The sequence below is a fragment of the Eptesicus fuscus genome, chromosome 6 (genome assembly GCF_027574615.1).
Source record: "Eptesicus fuscus isolate TK198812 chromosome 6, DD_ASM_mEF_20220401, whole genome shotgun sequence".
NCBI lineage: Eukaryota > Metazoa > Chordata > Mammalia > Chiroptera > Vespertilionidae > Eptesicus > Eptesicus fuscus.
Window position 1 is genome coordinate 20,643,306 of NC_072478.1, and position 19,008 is coordinate 20,662,313.

Genomic DNA, 19,008 nt, shown 5'->3' on the forward strand with positions numbered 1-19,008 from the left:
GATCCAGGGGCACACGGCCTCACCCGGACCCAGGATCCGGTTTCACCCGTACCCAGGGGCGCAAGGCCTCACCCGGACCCAGGGGCACATGGCCTCACCCGGGCCCAGGGACCCAGCCTCATCTGGGTCCAGTGGCGCGTGGTCTCACCCGGACCCAGGGGCGCGTGGCCTCACTCGGGCCCAGGGACCCAGCCACATCCAGGTCCAGGGGCGCGTGGCCTCTCCCAGACCCAGGGGCACGTGGCCTCACCCGGATCCAGGGACACATGGCCTCACCCGGACCCAGGGGCGCGTGGCCTCTCCCAGACCCAGGGGCACGTGGCCTCACCCGGGCCTAGGTGCACGAGGCCTCACCCGGATCCAGGGACACATGGCCTCACCCGGACCCAGGGGCACGTGGCCTCTCTGATCCTCTTTACCTGCAAATGGAAGGCAGTCCCTGCATCTCACAAGTTTGTTCAGTGGCAAAATTGAGTCATAACAGGTAAGGACACCGTCCAAGAACACAGGAGGCCCAGTTTGGGCTCAGTCGGGGAGTAGGGGTCCTGGTTCCTGAAGGGCAGGGGCCTGACAGAAAAATAGATGTTGGTGATGATGATGATGATGATGATGATGATGATGATGATGGAAGTGTGGACCTAGAAGACTTGCTGTCTGGGCTCAAACAGCCGCTCTACAATTCAGTAGCTGTGTGTTCTTGTGCAGTTACTCCACCAAATCGGCCTCAGTGGTGTTCTCTGGGTAATGAGGTCATAATAACAGCACCTACCTCCTGGGGGTGTCATTGAGAGGGATGAAGCAGTTTATCCACAAAAGCCCTTAAGACAATGTCTGGCACACAGTAAGTCCTCCATAAATGCTCAGTGCTATTTTAAGTGCTTATCAGGTGCCAGACACAGTTCTAAGTGTTTTTCATATACACTCTCTATGAAACCCTAAATTCTTAGGCATTATTATGTTCCTCACTTTGCAGAAAACAACACTAAGAATCAAAGAAGTAAATTCACTTGCTCAGGATTATAACTCTGAGAAGCTGGTTTGAGGTTTAATCAGTCTGATTCCCAAACCATGTTCTTAACCACCAGGTCCTCCATACACAAAGAGTAAGGGAAAAGAAATGACAGGAAAGTCAAGCTCAGTGAGGTTGAATATTAGACCCATCCAAGTTGGAACCTAGGCCTGAGTGGCATCAAAACCTTTAACCACGAGACCATGTCACAAGGACAGAAGAGCAGCTGGACCAACCAGGCACCAGGACTCTAAGCGTGACAGAAGCTGGGCCCCAAGCATGAACTCCTCTCATCTTTTGCAGGGGACGCCTTCCCGGACACTGACCCCTACGCAGACAGCCAGCTGGAAGAGGCAGTAGGCTCCAGCGACTGGCTGGTCCTGACCAAGCCCCCCCAGGCTCTCTATGGATCTCTGCGGGGCACCCGAGAAAACCCAAGTGGGGGTAGCCTCCTTGGCAGGTGCTGCGAAACGGGTTGCACCTTGAGAGACCTCACCATATTCTGCTACTAGGCCGGGGGACTGGGCAGCTGCGGGGACCAGGGCCAATGCTGAGTACCTGTGTAGGCAAACCTCATACATTCACAGCGGACAGATCAGAACCTTCTCCAACCGCAATAATAAAAGTTGCAAAGGACTCCGCAGCGTGTGTGTGTGTGTGTGTGTGTGTGTGTGTGTGTGTGTGTGTTTGTTGTGGTGGTGGGGGTTGGGGGGAGGGGCGCTCATTTTCAGGGGAGTTAGGCCGAGTCCTCAGCCCTCTCCCCCGGACGCCCCAGGTCGCCTCCCCACTCTCCCTCCCCCGGGGACTTTCCGCCTTGGGGAAGGGGCGGGGACCAGAGCGCAAGGTGCGGAGGCGGCTGGGAGGGGTGGCCCCGCTTCCCGTCGCCGCTGGGGCTCTGGGCCCGCAGAGCAACGCGGCTGCCCGGGGCCCCGTCGGGCCCGGCGGGACCGGGAGGCCAGGGGACGCCATGAGGGGGGCCTGGGCCGCGCCCTGCCGGCTGCTGCCTCTGCTGTGGCTGCTGTTCCCGCGGACAAGTCCCCAGGGTGAGTTCTGGGCCGAGCTCGTGTGGGCGCTCCACCGCGCGCTCAGCCTTAAAGCACCAACTCTCCAGGGCGAACCCCAAGTTCGTGGAATGAATGACAGAGGTCCGGACCCCACTCTGCTCGCCCCTGGGCAGGGACGGGGCGCAGAAAGGAGTGGGGAACACGAGGCAGGGGATGGAAGTCAGCGCCAGGGTGGGGGTGGGGGTGGGGGTGGGGGTGGGGTGGGGGTGGGAGTGGGAGCTCTTGGGGTGGTAACAGGATGTGGCTGGTAGAGGGAGGGGAGGAGTTATGCCCAAAGCCTGGGTGGAGGTGCCCAGCGCCCCCTTCCTGCTGCTCACTTCCGAAAGGGACCCCACAACCCTCCAGGATGGTCAGAACTGGGGGAAGTCGGGTTCTGGGCAGTGAGGAGGCTGGGGGCATTGACCCCCATTCCCTGGGACCCTCGCCCTCTTGCAGGCAGCCCTGGGCCCCTGCGGTGCTATGGTGTTGGGCCCTTAGGCGACTTGAACTGCTCCTGGGAGCCTCTTGGGGACCTGGGAGCACCCTCCACGCTGCACCTCCAGAGCCAGAAGTAGTGAGTACAGTGGGGTGGCTTGGGGAAACTGAGACTTTGGAGGGGTGGCCGCCCAGGTGCCCGCATTCTCCAGCTGAGAGGACCCAGGAGTCCTGCCCCCAGTCCTCCCCAGCTCTCAGTAAATCCAGGTTCCCTCCTCTCCGTGCTGCAGGACCCCGAACCCGTCCCTTTCCCTCTCTGAGAGCCCTGTGCTCCTCTATCCAATGGCCCTCATGAATGACCCCGGCCGCCCAGGGCTGGCTCTGAGGATCCCATGAGGGAGACACCTGGCAGAGAGAAGATGCTGAGTGGTTATAAGCTGTTCCAGCTGCTGTGTGGCCACTTACCGCCTCTGAGCATATGCAGAGACCACTGGGCCGGGAGCTGGGGCTGCAGCAGTGAGAGACAAACAGCAAGCCTGGTCCTCCCAGGCCCAGGGGCGACTCCCTGCCTTCAAGATGACTCGCACCTGGAAACGCAGTCATTTCAGGGTTGGCTAAGTGCACAAAGGGCAAAAGGAGCTGCTGCTTTTTTTTTTTTTTTTAAGTCTTTTAAAATTGATTTTGAGAGAGAGAGGAAGAAGGAGAGAGAGGGAAAAAAAATCAATGTGAGAGCAGAACACCAATAGGCTACCTCCTACACCCCCGCCCCCAACTGGGGATCAAGCCTGAAACCTGGGTATGTGCCTTCACCAGGAATCCAACCCGCAACTTTTTGGTGCATGGGATGAGCCAGCTGAGACTCACAAGGCCACTATGAGTGTTTTTTAATGGAGGTAAACGACACATATAAAACTTACCATTTTTTCAAATATATATATTTTAATTGATTTCAAAGAGGAAGGGAGAGGGAGAGATAGAAACATCAATGTGGTGAGAGAATCACCTACTGGCTGCCTCCTGAAGGCCCCCTGCTGGGGATCAAACCCACAATTCCCAACCTGGGCATGTGCCCCAACTGGGAATCTAATCCTGATCTCCTAGTTCATAGGCCAATGCTCAACCACTGAGCCACACCGTCTGGGCGTCTCAACTATTTTTTAAAATATATTTTTATTGATTTCAGAGAGGAAGGGAGAGGAAGAGAGAGATGGAAACATCAAAGGTGAGAGAGAATCATTGATTGGCTGCCTCCTGCACACCCCTACTGGGGATCGAGCCCACTACCCAGGCATGTGCCCTTGACCAGAATCGAACCTGGGACCCTTTGGTCCGCAGGCCGACGCTCTATCCACTGAGCCAAACCGGCTAGGCCTCAACCATTTTAAAGTGTACAGGTCAGTGGCATTAAGTAAGTGCACCTTGCTATGCAAACATCACCACCACCCATCTCCAGAAGTGGGGCCTAATTTTCAGTGGTAGAGCTTGGGGGAGTCAGAGCAAGTCCTTCCCTTTTTGTAATGAGGTGAAATTAAAATAATATAATATTTACCATTTTAAAGTGAACAATTCGGTGGCTTTGGTATGTTCACAATGTTGTGCTCCCACCATTTTATCTAGTTCCAAAACATTGCCATCACCCCCAAAGGAAGTTCCATTTCCAATAGCCGTCACTCCCCATTCCCCCTCCAGGCCCTGGCAGCCACCAGTCTGCCTTCTGTCTCTATGGGTTTGCGGGTTCTGGACATTTCATATCAGTGGACTCGTACACAATGTGTCTTCCGTGTCTGGCTTCTTTCTCTGAGCATAATGTTTTCAGGGCCCGTCGCCTGGTAGCTTCCTTCCTCTTTATGGCTGAGTCATATTCCGTTGCATGGATGGGCCACGTTTGGTTCATCCATCCCTCTGTTGATGGACATTTGGGTTGCTTCCACCTTTTGGTGACTGTGACTAGTGCTACTATGAACATGTGTGTACAAGTTATTGAGTCCCTGTTTTCCATTCTCGGGGGTGTATGTATAGGAGTGGAGTTGCTGAGCCATATGGCAATTCTCTGTTTAACTTTTTGTTGTTGTTGTTAATCCTCACCTGTGGATATTTTTTCCATTGGTTTTAGAGAGACTGGAAGGGAGGGAGGGAGAGAGAGAGAGAGAAACATTAATGTGAGAGAGATATATCGATTGGTTGCCTCCCTAACACACCCCATCCGAGGTCGGGGATTGAACCTGCAACTCAGGTTCAATCAAACCCGAGACCCTTTAGTGCTTGGGCCAATGCTCTAACCACTGAGATCACTGGCCAGGGCAGCTGCAACCTTTCATGTTCCCACCAGTGAAGTAGGAGGACCCCAGTTTCTCCACATCTTCCCCAGCACTTGTGTTTTTGTTGTTGTTGTTTATGCAGGCCTTGTTTTGAGCCTTTGAAATCCAGTGCTTGGGAACTTCCTCAGCTCCTCTTTCTCACCCACATCTGACCTATGAGCAAGCCTTGCCCACCCCACCTTCAATGTTATTCAGAATCTGGCTTTCCCCACTCCAGCACCCACTCAGCCTCAGCTCCCATCATTGCTGGCTTAGACAGTGCAGTCACCTCCTCCCCGTGCTCTGGTTTCCACCCTCAACCCTACAGTCTCTTCTCTGCCATAGCCTCCAGAGCAGCAGTCACCAACCTTTCGGACCTCACAGACGACCAGTGGTCCACAGACCACCGGTTGGCGACCGCTGCTCCAGAGGACACCTGTGAACATTGCAATCAGGGCATCTTCCTCCTCTGCTCACAGCCTTTCAGGGCTCCTACCTCACTCAGGATACAAACCAGTCCTTGTGGCCTACCAGGACCTGCACAATCACCTTGTCACCTTCCTGTCCTCACCGCCCCACCCTCTGAGTCACTCCACTCCAGCCACATGGGCCTCCTCCTTACTCTCCCTCAAACACACCATGCCGTTGACCCCAGGGCCTTTGCACTAGCCGTTCTCTCTTCCTAAAATATTCTTCCACAGGTACTGCATAGCTCCACCCCATCCTTCAGGCACTTATTCAAATGTTTCCTTGTCTGAGAGATCTTCCCTACTACCTCCCTAATATAGCAGTCAGTCCTCACCCAGTCAACACAGTGCATCCTCTTCACCCTTCTGGATTATTCTTTATATTGTTCACTAGAGGCCCGGTGCATGAAATTCGTGCATGGAGGGGGGTTGTCCCTCAGCCCACCCTGTACCCTCTCCAATCTGGGACCCCTCGAGGGATGTCTGACTGCCCGTTTAGGCCCGATCCCGGGATTGGCCTAAACGGGCAGTCAGACATCCCTCTCACAATCCAGGACTGCTGGCTCCCAACTGCTTGCCTGCCTGCCTTCCTGATTGCCCCTAACCGCTTCTGCCTGCCAGCCTGATCACCCCTAACCACTCTGCTGCCAGCCTGTTTGCCCCCAACTTCCCTCCTCTGCCGGCCTGGTCACCCCTAACTGCCCTCTCCTGCAGGGTTGATCACCTCCAACTGCCATCCCTTGCAGGCCTGGTCCTTCTCAACTGCCCTCCCTTGCAGGCCGGGTGCCTCCCAACTGCCCTCTCCTGCTGGCCATCTTGTGGTGGCCATCTTGTGTCCACATGGGGGCAGGATCTTTGACCACATGGGGGGCAGACATATTGTGTGTTGCAGTGATGATCAATTTGCATATTACTCTTTTATTAGATAGGATAGAGACCTGGTACAGGGGTGGGGGCCAGCTGGTTTGCCCTGAAGGGTGTCCCGGATCAGGTGGGGGTTCCCTTGGGGTGTGGGGCGGCCTGAGCTAGGGGCCTATGGTGGTTTGCAGGCAGGCCACGCCCCCTGGCAATGCAAGTGGAGGCCCTGGTATCTGGAATTTATTTTCCTTCTACAATTGAAACTTTGTAGCCTGGAGCGGAGCCAAGCCTGGGGCTCCCTCCGAGGCCGGTAGCCATTTCTGTTGGGGTTATAATTGAAACTTTGTTGCCTTAAGCGGGTGGGCCCAGCCAGGGTGTGCGGAAAGCTTTGCTTCCCCTGTTGCCGGCGGCAACCCTGGCCTGCTCTCTCAAGCTCCATTCTGCCGCCATTTGTTTGAATTTGTTTACCTTCTGTAATTGAAACTTTGTAGCTTGAGTGGAGGCTTAGGCCTGGCCAGGGCAGGTGGAAAGCTTGGCTTCCTCTGTTACCTAGGAAACCTTGCTCTCTGTGGCTGTAGCCATCTTGGTTTGGGTTAATTTGCATACTTGCTCTGATTGGATGATGGGCGTGGCTTGTGGGTGTGTCGGAGGTATGGTCAATTTGCATATTTGTCTATTATTAGATAGGATACCACCATCAATTATATATTTGTTTCTCATCTGCCAACCCCACTGGACACCAGCTCCAAAAGCAAGTTCTTGCCTGCTTTGATCATAGTCCTATCCTGTTTCTACAACAGGGCTTGGCACAATATTTATTTGCTGACTGAATAGTTGCATAGACTTAAGTGTGCATATCCTATATAATAAATGCTAATATGCAAACTGACCGAACAGGGGAACAACTGGTTGCTATGATGCACACTGACCACCAGGGGGAAGATGCTCAATGCAGGAGCTGCCCCCTGGTGGTCAGTGCGCCAGAAGCCAGGCTCACGGCTGGTGAGTGCAGCGGCAGAGGCAGTGCTAAGGATGTCCGACTGAGGGACATCCCCCAAGGGCTCCCAGACTGTGAGAGGGCGCAGGCCGGCCTGAGGGACTCCCCTCCCCGAGTGCACGAATATTGTGCACCAGGCCTCTAATGTGTGTGTGTGTGTGTGTGTGTGTGTGTGTGTGTGTGTATTAGGTGCTCAATAAATACAATAACCAATGTTCACATAACATGTATTATGCATGCCGAAACCAGTTTGGCTCAGTGGATAGAACGTCGGCCTTCAGACTGAAAGGTCCCAGGTTCGATTCTGGTCAAGGGCATGTACCTTGGTTGCAGGCACATCCCCAGTAGGGGGTGTGCAAGAGGCAGCTGATTGATGTTTCTCTCTCATCGATGTTTCTAACTCTCTATCCCTCTCTCTTCCTCTCTGTAAAAAATCAGTAAAATATATTTAAAAACAACAACAAACAAACATGTATTATGCACCCAAATGGTGTTCTAAACGCATTCCACTTATTATCACATTGGTTCCCCTTCTCTATTCAGCCCTTTCAGCAGGTGCCCTCGTTTTATAGATAAGGAAACTGAGGCACAGAGAAGTTAAGTTGCTTATCTAGGTCACACAACTCTAAAACAGGAGGGTTGGGATTTTGAACCCAAACAGAGCAGTTGTTGTTATGGCTCGGGCCCAGCCCTATGTACACCCGCCCCCCATTCTCCCCCATCTCTTCTCACAGTCATTCCAACAGAACCTGGACTGTGGCAGTGCCTACCGGGCAGAGCTGGGTGACCATCCCCCGGGAACAGCTCACCACATCTGACGAACTCCTTGTCTGGGCGGCCGTGGCGGGCCAGCCTCTCTGGCCCCCAGTCTTCGTGAACCTGGAGACACAAAGTAACGGGCAGGAGGGCAGGTTGCTATCTGAGGGGTGGGTGGTCCTGAAGCCCGACTCAGTGCACCCTGTCTCCCCCTCCTCAGTGAAGCCAGAAGCCCCCCAACTGGACCCTGACGTGGACTTGTCAGAGGATGACCCCCTGGAGGCCACTGTCCGATGGGCCCCACCTCCGTGGCCACCCCATAAGGTCCTGGTCTGCCAGTTCCACTACCGACGATGCCAGCAGACAGCCTGGACCCTGGTGAGTGTCCAAGTGCTTTCCCCCAACCCTATTCAGGGCATTAGCCCCAAATCAGAGACCAAGCCCAGAGCGCATTCCTCACCCGCGCCTGCAGTCTGTCTGCACCCCACACCAAAGACCTGTACATGTCTATTCTTCAACTAAAAGAATACACCCCCTCCAAAAAAAATCTATAAATTCCATGCAGTCTCAATCCAAATTCCACTTGGAATTTCTGAGAAAAAATAAACGTCTTGTAGCATTTTTATGAATGAATAAAAGTACTCAAGTAGCCTATGTTAACCTTAAAATAAGAACAAGAGCACTTAGCATCATTGTACAGATGAAGAGCAGTGCCTGGTTCTCAGTCAACACTCAGAAAGAATTAATAGCCGAAACCGGTTTGGCTCAGTGGATAGAGCGTCGGCCTGCGGACTGAAAGGTCCCAGGTTCGATTCCGGTCGAGGGCATGTGCTTTGGTTGCGGGCACATCCCCGGTGGGGGGTGTGCAAGAGGCAGCTGATTGATGTTTCTCTCTCATCGATGTTTCTAACTCTCTATCCCTCTCTCTTCCTCTCTGTAAAAAATCAATAAAATATATATAAAAAAAAAAAAAAAGAATTAATAGCCCAGCCGGCATGGCTCAGTGGTTGAGCGTCGACCTGTGAACCAGGAGGTCCCGGTTCGATTCCCAATCAGGGCACATGCCTGGGTTGTGGACTTGATCCCCAGTAGGGGGCGTGCAGGAGGCAGCCGATCAATGATTCTCTCTCATCATTGATGTTTCTATATCTCTCTCCCTCTCCCTTCCTCTCTGAAATAAGAAAAAAAATATATTTTTAAAAAAGGAATAAAAGCAGCTGACATGCCGAGCATCAGTTCCTAGGCTAAGCAAGTAGCATGCGTTATTTTTTTTTTTATTTTAAAAATATTTTTATTGAACTGTGACCTCCTGGTTCATAGTTTGACACTCAACCACTGAGCCACACTGCCACACCAGCTGGACCAGCATGGATTATATTGATAATACCTTCCAATCTTCCCACATAGCAGATACTTTTAAGATCTCTAGTTTATAATTGGGAAAGCTGAACCTCAGAGGAGCTAAGCAATTTTCCCAAGCTCACATGGGAAGAAAGTGGAAAACAGCTCCAGGACAATGGAGCCCAGAAGAAGTCGGGGGACCCATCCATGCACTATAAGAGCACACCCCAGAAGATGCTTGTCGTTTTTGTGCCTATCTCATTGGCCAGAAATAGTCACGTGGTCTCACCTCACTGAAAAGGAGGCTGGGATATGTAGTATTTATTCTTCATAGCCATGCTCCCAGCTACTACTAGGAGGTTGTATTTCCAAAGGAAGAGCGGGAGAATGGATCTTAGGGGTAAACAACTATCTCAGCCTCAGCTTTTGATGCGAAACACAGTGTCGAGCAGAGCTGTCACTTTGATTATTCATACGATTCAGAGCAATGCAGACTTTGGAGTCTGACTGCCTGGGTACGAGTCAGCTCCAGCACTCACCAGCTCTGTGACCTTGGGCAAGTCACTTCCTCTCTCTCTGAACCTCACTATTCCTAACCTGTAAGATGGGGATAACAATAAAATTTACCATCTATTGCTATACCTGACACTTTTTTTTATTTTTTTTTTTTCTTTTTCTTTTTTTTTTTGACACTTTTTTTTAAAGAATAGTTTATTGATTTGGAGAGAGAGATGAAGGGGGAGAGAGAGAGAGAGAGAGAGAGAGAGAGAGAGAGAGAGAGAGAGAGAGAGAGGTGTGAGAGTGTAACATCGATCAGTTAGTTACCTCCTGCATGGCCCCTATGGGGCTTCGAGCCCTGCTGCAACCCGGGCCTGTGCCCTGCCCAGAATCAAACCTGCAACCTTTCCGTACACAGGACAAGGCCCAGCCAACTGAGCCACACCAGCCAGCGCAGGAGCCAATTTTAAAAACAAAAGTCCAATGTCTTGGGAACCCTCTCGGTCCCAGGCAAAGCAGGATAGTTGCCACCCTGATCATATATAAGATCAATTACTGTCTACTCAGCCCTCGGCCTGGTTGCTCTGTCCTTCTCTCCCCAGCTGGAACCAGAACTGAAATCCATACCCCTGACCCCCATTGAGATCCAGGACCTAGAACTAGCCACTGGCTACGAGGTGTCTGGCCGCTGCCGAATGGAGAAAGAAGAGGACCTGTGGGGCGAGTGGAGCCCCATTCTGCCCTTCCAGACACTGCCCTCTGGTAAGGGTCTCCTGGCTCACCCCCCAGGACCTTTGTCCCCCGTCCTGGAAGTCTGTCTATTCATGCCCCTTTCATTTGTGCCCCTTCCTCATCCTTGTCAGCTCCAAAAGATGTTTGGATATCGGGGGACCTCTGTGGGACACAAGATGGACAGAAATCCCTGCTTCTGTGGAAGGTGAGTTGTGGGGACCAGTTATAGTTCTCAGCATGTGTCAGGAAACCCCCAAATAACAGTGATGTAAACAAGACAGAGGTCACTGCCCTCACGAGTTTGCTTCAAGGCTTCAAGAAGGGTAATGATCAGGGAAGTCCTGCCCCAGGGCAGGGCCCAGAGCATGCCTGCATCATCTGGGACCTCTGAGCTGAGACATGAAAATGGGAGCATGCGCCCTAGCCAGTTTGGCTCAGTGTATAGAGTGTCGACCTGCGGACTGAAAGGTCCCAGGTTCGATTCCGGTCAAGGGCATGTACCTTGGTTGCGGGCACATCCCCAGTAGGAGGTGTGCAGGAGGCAGCTGATCGATGTTTCTCTCTCATTGATGTTTCTAACTCTCTCTCCCTCTCCCTTTCTCTCTGTAAAAAATCAATAAAATATATTAAAAAAAAAAAAGAGCACATGCCTGGGTTGTGGGCTCGGTCCCCAGTAGGGGGCGTGCAGGAGGCAGCCAATCAATGATTCCCTCTCATCATTGATGTTTCTATCTCTCCCTTCCTCTCTGAAATCAATAAAAATATATTTAAAAAAAAAAAGAAAGAAAGAAAGAAAATGGGCCGAAACTGGTTTGGCTCAGTGGATAGAGCGTCGGCCTGTGGACTGCGGGGTCCCGGGTTCGATTCTGGTCAGGGCATGTGCCTTGGTTGCGGGCACATCCCCAGTGGGAGGTGTGCAGGAGGCAGCTGGTCGATGTTTCTCTCTCATCGATGTTTCTGGCTCTCTGTCCCTCTCCCTTCCTCTCTGTAAAAAATCAATAAAAATATATTTTTTTAAAAAAGAAAAGAAAATGGGAGCATGTGTTCTAGACAGGGGAGACAGTACGAAGGTTTGGAAGCAAGACGAGGCTTAGCTCCACAAAATATAGCAGTGTGCTAAGGGCTCGGATGCTAATATCAAAAGGACAATATGAGGTAACAGACATGGGTACAACAGTCCTCATTGATCCAAATCTGTTGAGTACCTACTATTTTCCAGGTATTGGTAGGCCCTGGCTCACAGCAAACATAGCAAAGTACAAAACAACAAGGCCCTATCTTCTTTTAAACAAATATTTATTGAATTCTGGCCAGCGGTGCTCAGTGGTTAGAGTGTCAGCATGTGCCAGAAGCAATCAATGGATGTGTCTCTCTCACATAGATGTTTCTTTCTCCTTCCCTTCCCCCTCCCTTCTACTCTCTCTGAAAAATATCAATGGAAAAAATGTCCTTAGGAGAGGATTAACAACAACAAAAATTTATTGAGCATTTACTCTTCTTTTCCCCCAAAATATGTTTTTATTGATTTTTTTAGAGCGAGAGGAAGTGAAAGGGATAGAGAGATAGAAACATCAATGATGAGAGAGAATCATTGATTAGCTGCCTCCTGCATGCACCCTAGTGGGGATTGAGCCCGCAACCCAGGCATGTGCCCTGACTGGAAATCTAACCCTGACCTCCTGGTTCATAGGTCAACACTCAACTACTGAGCCACACCAGCCGGGCTGGAACTGTATTCTAATCCCACCTCTACTGTTAAGCCCCGCTGAGACTCAGTTTCCTCATCTGTAAAGTGGAGCAAACAAAAATCTTTCACTAATTGGCTTGTCAGGTGACCTCACTGAGACACCCAACAGGTGTCTGCTAAATGGGAGATATTAACCCCTTCTTTCCCCTATCCCCCAGCCCCCCGGGCACTGTGTGCAGGCGAGCTATAGAGTCTGGTTCCAGGCTAAAGGTCAGGACCCGATCCCCCAGGAGATTCCCTGCTGTAGCTCCTCCATCCCAACCCAAGCGGAGTGGGTTGCAGTGTCCGCCATCAATGCCACAAGCTGGGAGCACCGCACCAACCTTTCTCTGGTCTGCTTGGGTAAGAGGCTGTGAATTTCCTCCGCTCAGTGCCCTGGAAGTGCCAGGAGGGGGCCTCCTGAATGGGCAGCTGAGACTTCTTTTCCCTACCCTTTAGGTTCTGACTCTGCCCCTCGTGATGTGGTGGTCAGCAGCATTGCTGGGAGCACAGAGCTGCTGGTGACTTGGCAGCAAGGGTCCGGGGAGCCACAGGAGCATGTGGTGGACTGGGCTCGAGACGGGGAACCCCTGGAGAACCTCAACTGGGTCCGGCTTCCCCCTGGGAACCTCAGTGCTCTGTTGCCAGGTGAGGCCCCGCTACACCTGGCCTCCCTTCCCAGCTGTCGGAGAGCAGACTGATGGATGGGGATGCAGGAAAGAGTGTTATGCTTAAGTATCATTAATTCATTGACCACCCACTGTGTGCCAGCATCTATTCTAGATACTTGAGCTAAGGCCTAAAGGAGGTGAGAAAGGGAGCCATGAGGATGGCTGAGGAAAAGGCAAGAGGGAATAGACCGTGTAAAGGCCATGAGGTAGGGATCTATCTGACGTGTTAGAGTCAGTAAGGAGGGCGGTGTGGCAGGAGTGGAATGAGTGAGGGGGAGAGTGGGAGGAGGTGAAGGCAGGGAGGTAATAGGAGATAGTGGGAGGTAATGGGCCGAGGGTGCAGGGCCATATGGACCACAGGGAGAATTTTGCCTTTTTTGTCTGAGTGAGGGGAGAGCCACAGAGGATTTTGAACAGAGGAGGGAGGTGCCCTGACTCAGGTGCTCACAGGCACCCTCTGGCTGATGTGGTGGGAGGAACATACTGGGTTGGGGGTGGGGGGAAGGGGGAAGCTGAGAGAAGGAACTGTACTAGTCCAGGCCAGAGATGATGATGGCTGGACCAGGTGGGGACTGAGGAGCACAGAGAAGCAGGCAGGTTCTGGTTGGAGAAGTCTTAGAGCAGAATTTTGGGGACCCATTTGACATGTTTGCATCTGAGGCTCATCCAAGTGGAGTTGTCCAGGAGACTGTCAAATGCTCGGGTCTTGGGCCAGCAATGAGTTCTGAGCCGGGGCTTGATACTGGGGAGGCCTTCCTTCAGGTTAAGAACTTGGAAGAGCATGAGAAGGTGTTGAGTGAGAAATGTAGGAGAGTCCTGAGGCCCATAAGTATATATGGCCAAAAGAAGAGGAGCCTCAATTCTGGAAAATTCCCAGTTTGGGAAGGCCATGCAGCAGCAGTAGTTTTGAGGAGGGACTTTAGGAACCTCACTTACCGGTGATGGGCGGTGTCAGGGCCCCCATCCTAGCCCAGTGTTTGACCACCTCCAGCCTCCAGCATTTCCTGGCCTGAGGCCAGTTTCTGGTCCCTGAAACCTGCTGGGTGGAAGGCTGGAAGGGCAGGGAGTTAAGCGGCTTCAGGTGCAGCCCTGACCATTGACAAATAAAGGGTTGGTGGATAAATACCCAGCTCCCTCCTCCAACGAGATGGGTCTCAGGCGCGTGCTCTCTGCTGCCTCCCAGAGGTCACCAGCGGGAGTGAACCTCCGTGACCCACATCAGGAACTTGTTTTCAGGCGCACAGTTGACTAGCTGCTTTTTTTTCCCTATTTCTCTTCCCCGCTGGCCCTCTGGGTGTTTTCTGGGAATACTTCCCAGACAAATGACTTACACTCGGATCTTGTTCTCTGCGTGTCCTTCTGGAGACCCACAGGAAGGACATATGTGGGGGAGGAGGAGCCAATTCAAACTGGACTTTGCCCCTCCCCACTTTCCCACAGAGAATTTCGAAAAAGGGGTCCCCTACCGAATCACAGTGACAGCGGTCTCTCCTGGGGGCTTGTACCCTGCCCCCTCAGTCTGGACGTTCCGAGAGGAACTAGGTAAGCAATGGGGCTGGGAGATGGAGGGTCCTGGAACCCTGGCAAACCTTGACCCACTGGCTTTGTCCCCAGCACCGTTAGTGGGACCAGCGCTTTGGAGACTCCAGGATGCTCCCCCAGGGACCCCCGCCATAGCGTGGGGAGAGGTCCCAAGGCACCAACTTCGGGGCCATCTCACCCACTACACCTTGTGTGCGCAGAGTGGGACCAGGCCTTCTGTCTGCATGAATGGTGAGCTTTCCTGCCTCCTGCCTCCTGCCCCTGCTCCCAGACCCCACAAGGCCCACCCATCAGTTTACCTCACCCCTTGTCCTCAGATGGGCCCCTGTGGTTCCCTCTCAGTCCCTGAGAGAACACATGATGTCATCTGTTCCCTAGTGGACAATAACCCTGGTGGCTCTCAAAGTAATGGACTGTCATTTGGCCATTAAAAATAAAGACTCCAATCTATATTTATTGACATTGAAAGATGCCTGTCATATTTTATTAAGTGAAAAAGATAAAAGGGTTCAAAACTCTGGGAGGGTTCCATTTTTGTAAAATAAACCAGCATTGAGCAAAGCTGAGGCAGAAATGTGAAGATAAATTTCCCTCAGTGTCAACGGGATTGTAGGATTACATATGATTTTTATTGCTTTTTCATACTTTTGGGTATAGGCTACATTTTTACTCTGGACACAAATTCCTTCTTAAAAAATATATTACACTTTTTTTCTAATTACAAAAACTATCTGTGCTTGTTACAAAAGCTGACACACATCATCAAGAATATCAGCATTTTCATCATTTCACTGATATGACAACACAGCTTCCAGGTTTTTTCATGTGTATGTTAACATACATAGGAGTTGGTGTTTTGAAGATTTTTAACATTTTTATTATAGAAAATTTCAAGCACATACAAAAGTAGGGCCCGGCTGGCGTGGCTCAGTGGTTGAGCATTGACCTATGAACCAGGAGGTCACAGGTTCGATTCCCGGTCAGGGCACATGCCCAGGTTGTGGGCTCGATCCCCCTTAGGGGGCGTACAGGAGGCAGTTGATCCATGGTTCTCTTGTATCATGGATGTTTCTATCTCTCCCTCTCCCTTCCTCTCTGAAAATCAATTTAAAAATATCAAAAAAAGAAAAGTAGGGAGAAGATAACAAACCCTCGTGTATCCACCACCCAGCTTTAGTAATTACCTCCATTTTGCCAATCTTGTTTCAATTAACCGCCACCCCCCCACACACACACACACTTTTTTTTCTAGAGTCTTTGGTATCATTTCACCCCTAAACACATTAGTACTTCACATTTGTTCCTAATTGATAATGCCTATTTTTTAACATAATTACTTTGCCACGATTGTATCTTGCAAACATATATATATATATATATATATATATATAGGTCATTAGGTTAAAAATTATATATATATTATTAAATATACATACATGTATATTGTCATTATTATTAAAAGAGGACCATGTTATAGGGCTACTAGAGGCCTGGTGCACGAAATTTGTGCATGGATAGGGTCCCTAGGCCTGGCTGGCAATCAGGGCCGATCTATGGGGTGACCAGCGGGGCAATCAGAGGGGCCCCCGCTGGCACCCACCTTGGCCAGCCTAGCACTGCCCGCTCACCAGCCCCGCCCCCCACTGCCGCTGCTGGTCGCCTTCCTCTGTGGGGCAACTGGTGGGGCGATCAGGGACCCCCGCTGGCACCTTCCTTGGCTGGCCTGGAGCCTGTGGGCTGGGGGCAGCTCCTGCATTGAGCATCTGCCCCCTGGTGATCAGTGCACATCATAGTGACCAGTTGTTCTACCAGTCATTCTGCCGTTCAGTTGATTTGCATATTAGGCTTTTATTATATAGGACTAGAGGCCCGGTGCATGAAATTTGTGCATGGGGGGTTCCCTCAGCCAGGCCTGCACCCTCTCCAACCCGGGACCCCTCAGGGGATGTCCAACTGCCTGCCTGCCTGGTCGCCTGATCACCCCTAACCGCCCCTGCCTGCTGGCCTGATCACCCCTAACTGCTCTCCCCTGCTGGCCTGACTACCCCTAATTGCTCTTCCCTGCTGGCCTGATCACCCCTAACTGCCTCTGCCTCGGCCCCTGCCACCATGGCTTTGTCCAGAAGGATGTCTGGTCTAATTAGCATATTACCCTTTTATTAGTTATAGTTTGGCCCATGAATCTTATGACTGTGATGTTTTGCAACTTTCTTTTTTTCACCTGATGACTTTGTTTGGACATCTTTCTTTGGCAGTATAACTTGATCCCTGTTCATGTCTCCTATAATTCTATAACAAACCAAAAAGCTACTTCCTCTTTTGGCTTAAAAACAAAAAAGAGCAATTCAGTAAAAAAGTAAACAAAAATAGCTTAGGGAGTTCTAAATGTCTACCCTGGGTCTAAGGAGCCTTCCTCCACTGGGTTCTGTGTAGGTAAGAGATATGATACTCGTTTATTCAAATCTATATTATTTTCTTAGTGCTTGCTGTGTGTCAGGCTGATCCATGTACTGGGATTATGGCTCTTGTTGGACTCTAACTTTCTAATGGAGGACACACAGGCATAGGCAAAGTAAATAGTATCTAACCAGTGTGTCAGATGGTGAGATGTGCTGGGTACAGTATGAAGGAGGTGCAATTTTATATGCGATGGAGTCAGGGAAGGCCTTCCCTGAGGAGGCAACATTTGTGCAAAGACCTGAAGGTGGGAGCTGTGTTGGGGGGGGATGGAGGGAGAATGTTGCAGAAAGAGAAAAAGCACATACAAAGGTCCTGAGGCAGGACTTGACTGACTTCCCACCTTTTCTGGGTTTGTCCTTCAGTGAGTGGCAGCACCCAGAAAACCACCCTGCCCAACCTCCCCTCGGGTCCCTGTGAGCTGTGGATGACGGCATCCACCATCGCAGGACAGGGCCCACCTGGTCCCAGCCTCCGGCTTCACCTGCCAGGTACGGGCTGGGGTGGCACTGCTGTAGGAGGGGGCCTGCCTCATTTGAAGGGGATATGGAATGATTCTCTGGGCTTTAAGGACTGGGCAACCTTTTGACTTAGGGGGGTCGCTATTGATGATGCATTTTGATTCTGCTAAATACTGCTGTGGGTTATCAGGCAATGTGTGTCTAACCATGTCACCCACCCCTAACCTGGACCTCTTACCGATGATTGCTCTGTTTCACAAGCCCACTCCCACCCCAAGATTTTCCTCCCCCCTTACCCCTACTCATTTTCTGCCTCCCTCACGCAAGCCTGCACATCAATGAGCCTTCACTGACCTCTCCCTGCTCCTGGTATCTAACTGTTCTTCTGCCCCTCTCCCCCAGATAACACCCTAAAGCTGAAAATTCTGCCAGGTGTCCTTCTCCTGTGGGGCTTGCTCCTGATGGGCTGTGGCATGAGGCTAGCCATCCCTGAAAGGTGAGGCAGTCAGACATGTGGGTCTCTGCCAAGTGGGAAGGGCAGCTGGGCAATAGCTGACCTTCCAGGGTGAGGAAGTTATTCCTAGACCCTGCAACCTGGGCATGGGTATTCTCTGGATTCCCTTCCCTGACTCTTACCTGCTTGCCAGGTGCCTCCACCTGTGGCACAAGATACTCCCCCGTTGGGTCTGGGAGGACATCCCCGATCCTGCCAATAGCAATTTCAGCCAGCCCCACGTAGAGGTGAGCAAAAAAGACTGGCTTGTCAGGAACCTCCAGAAGGTTGGGGGATGCTGGGACAGTGGGGAGCGGGTGGGAGCATTGAGGGAAAATGGGGCCCATAATCTCAGCCTCCTCTCTTCCCAGGAGGTACCCCAGGCCCAGCCCCCTGGAGACTTGCCCATCCTGGAAGTGGAAGAGATGGAGCCGCTACCAGTTATAGAGCGCCCCCAGACCTCCTCCCGGCTTGATTCTGGGTATGAGAAACACTTCCTGCCCACACCTGAGGAGCTGGGCCTTCTGGGCTCACGGCGCCCAGGCCCCAGGTTCTGGCCTGAACTGACCCCAGGCCAGGAGACGGGGTGCTCATTTGACAGCTGAAGACACTGAGGCTCAGAGAGGCTGAGCCACTTGCCTAAGGATACCCAGGCAGAAAGAGCTGAGTGAGATCGAAGGACTCCTACAGAGAAGGCCCGGCCCTGGAGGGAATGTACCGATGGCTGAGGGAACAAAGGAGGAGATACGAAATCCAGAGTGGCAGCCACCTCCCCAAATCTGTCCTGCTGCTGTAACAGAACTGTAACCAAGTGCACTCACAGCCTCCCTTGCTGCTAGGTGTGGCCGTGCACGGAGTTCTCACCAATGGAAGGTGAGCAGAAATGACTTGTGCCAAAGCTGGGACTCGATGGAGCTCCTCCAAATTCTCTTTCCTTTTCCATGAGCTGGAAAAACATCAACATGCCCATAATTTAGCTTCAGCCAGACCCAAGAGAAGGGTGAGGACAAGAAAATGGAAGGAACTTGAGTCCCCAAGTGACTGCATGGATCAGAAATAAACTTACGTTTTTATAGTTACTGTAGCTTGAGGTCTTTTGTCACAGCAGCTGCACCTGTACATTCACTGACTCACAATCAGTTGATTCTAGCCAAATGAAGCCCTCAATTTCCCACCAGGAGATGGTAAGGTGGTTCTGTGCCAAAAACACACACATTCAAGCTGT

At 51.6% G+C, this 19,008-nt stretch overlaps 1 protein-coding gene across 1 annotated transcript; it reads left to right on the forward strand.

Moving 5' to 3' along the window:
* The first annotated feature begins 1,887 nt into the window (after positions 1-1,887).
* Positions 1,888-18,427, forward strand: IL27RA (interleukin 27 receptor subunit alpha). Its single transcript, XM_054717358.1, is given in 15 exon segments — positions 1,888-2,052; positions 2,509-2,626; positions 7,841-7,998; positions 8,083-8,240; positions 10,304-10,463; positions 10,565-10,638; positions 12,339-12,522; positions 12,619-12,807; positions 14,271-14,372; positions 14,445-14,603; positions 17,195-17,320; positions 17,693-17,786; positions 17,938-18,031; positions 18,155-18,313; positions 18,316-18,427. Coding segments are annotated over 15 exon segments (1,881 nt in total). The 5' UTR covers positions 1,888-1,976; the 3' UTR covers positions 18,346-18,427.
* The last annotated feature ends 581 nt before the right edge of the window (positions 18,428-19,008 follow it).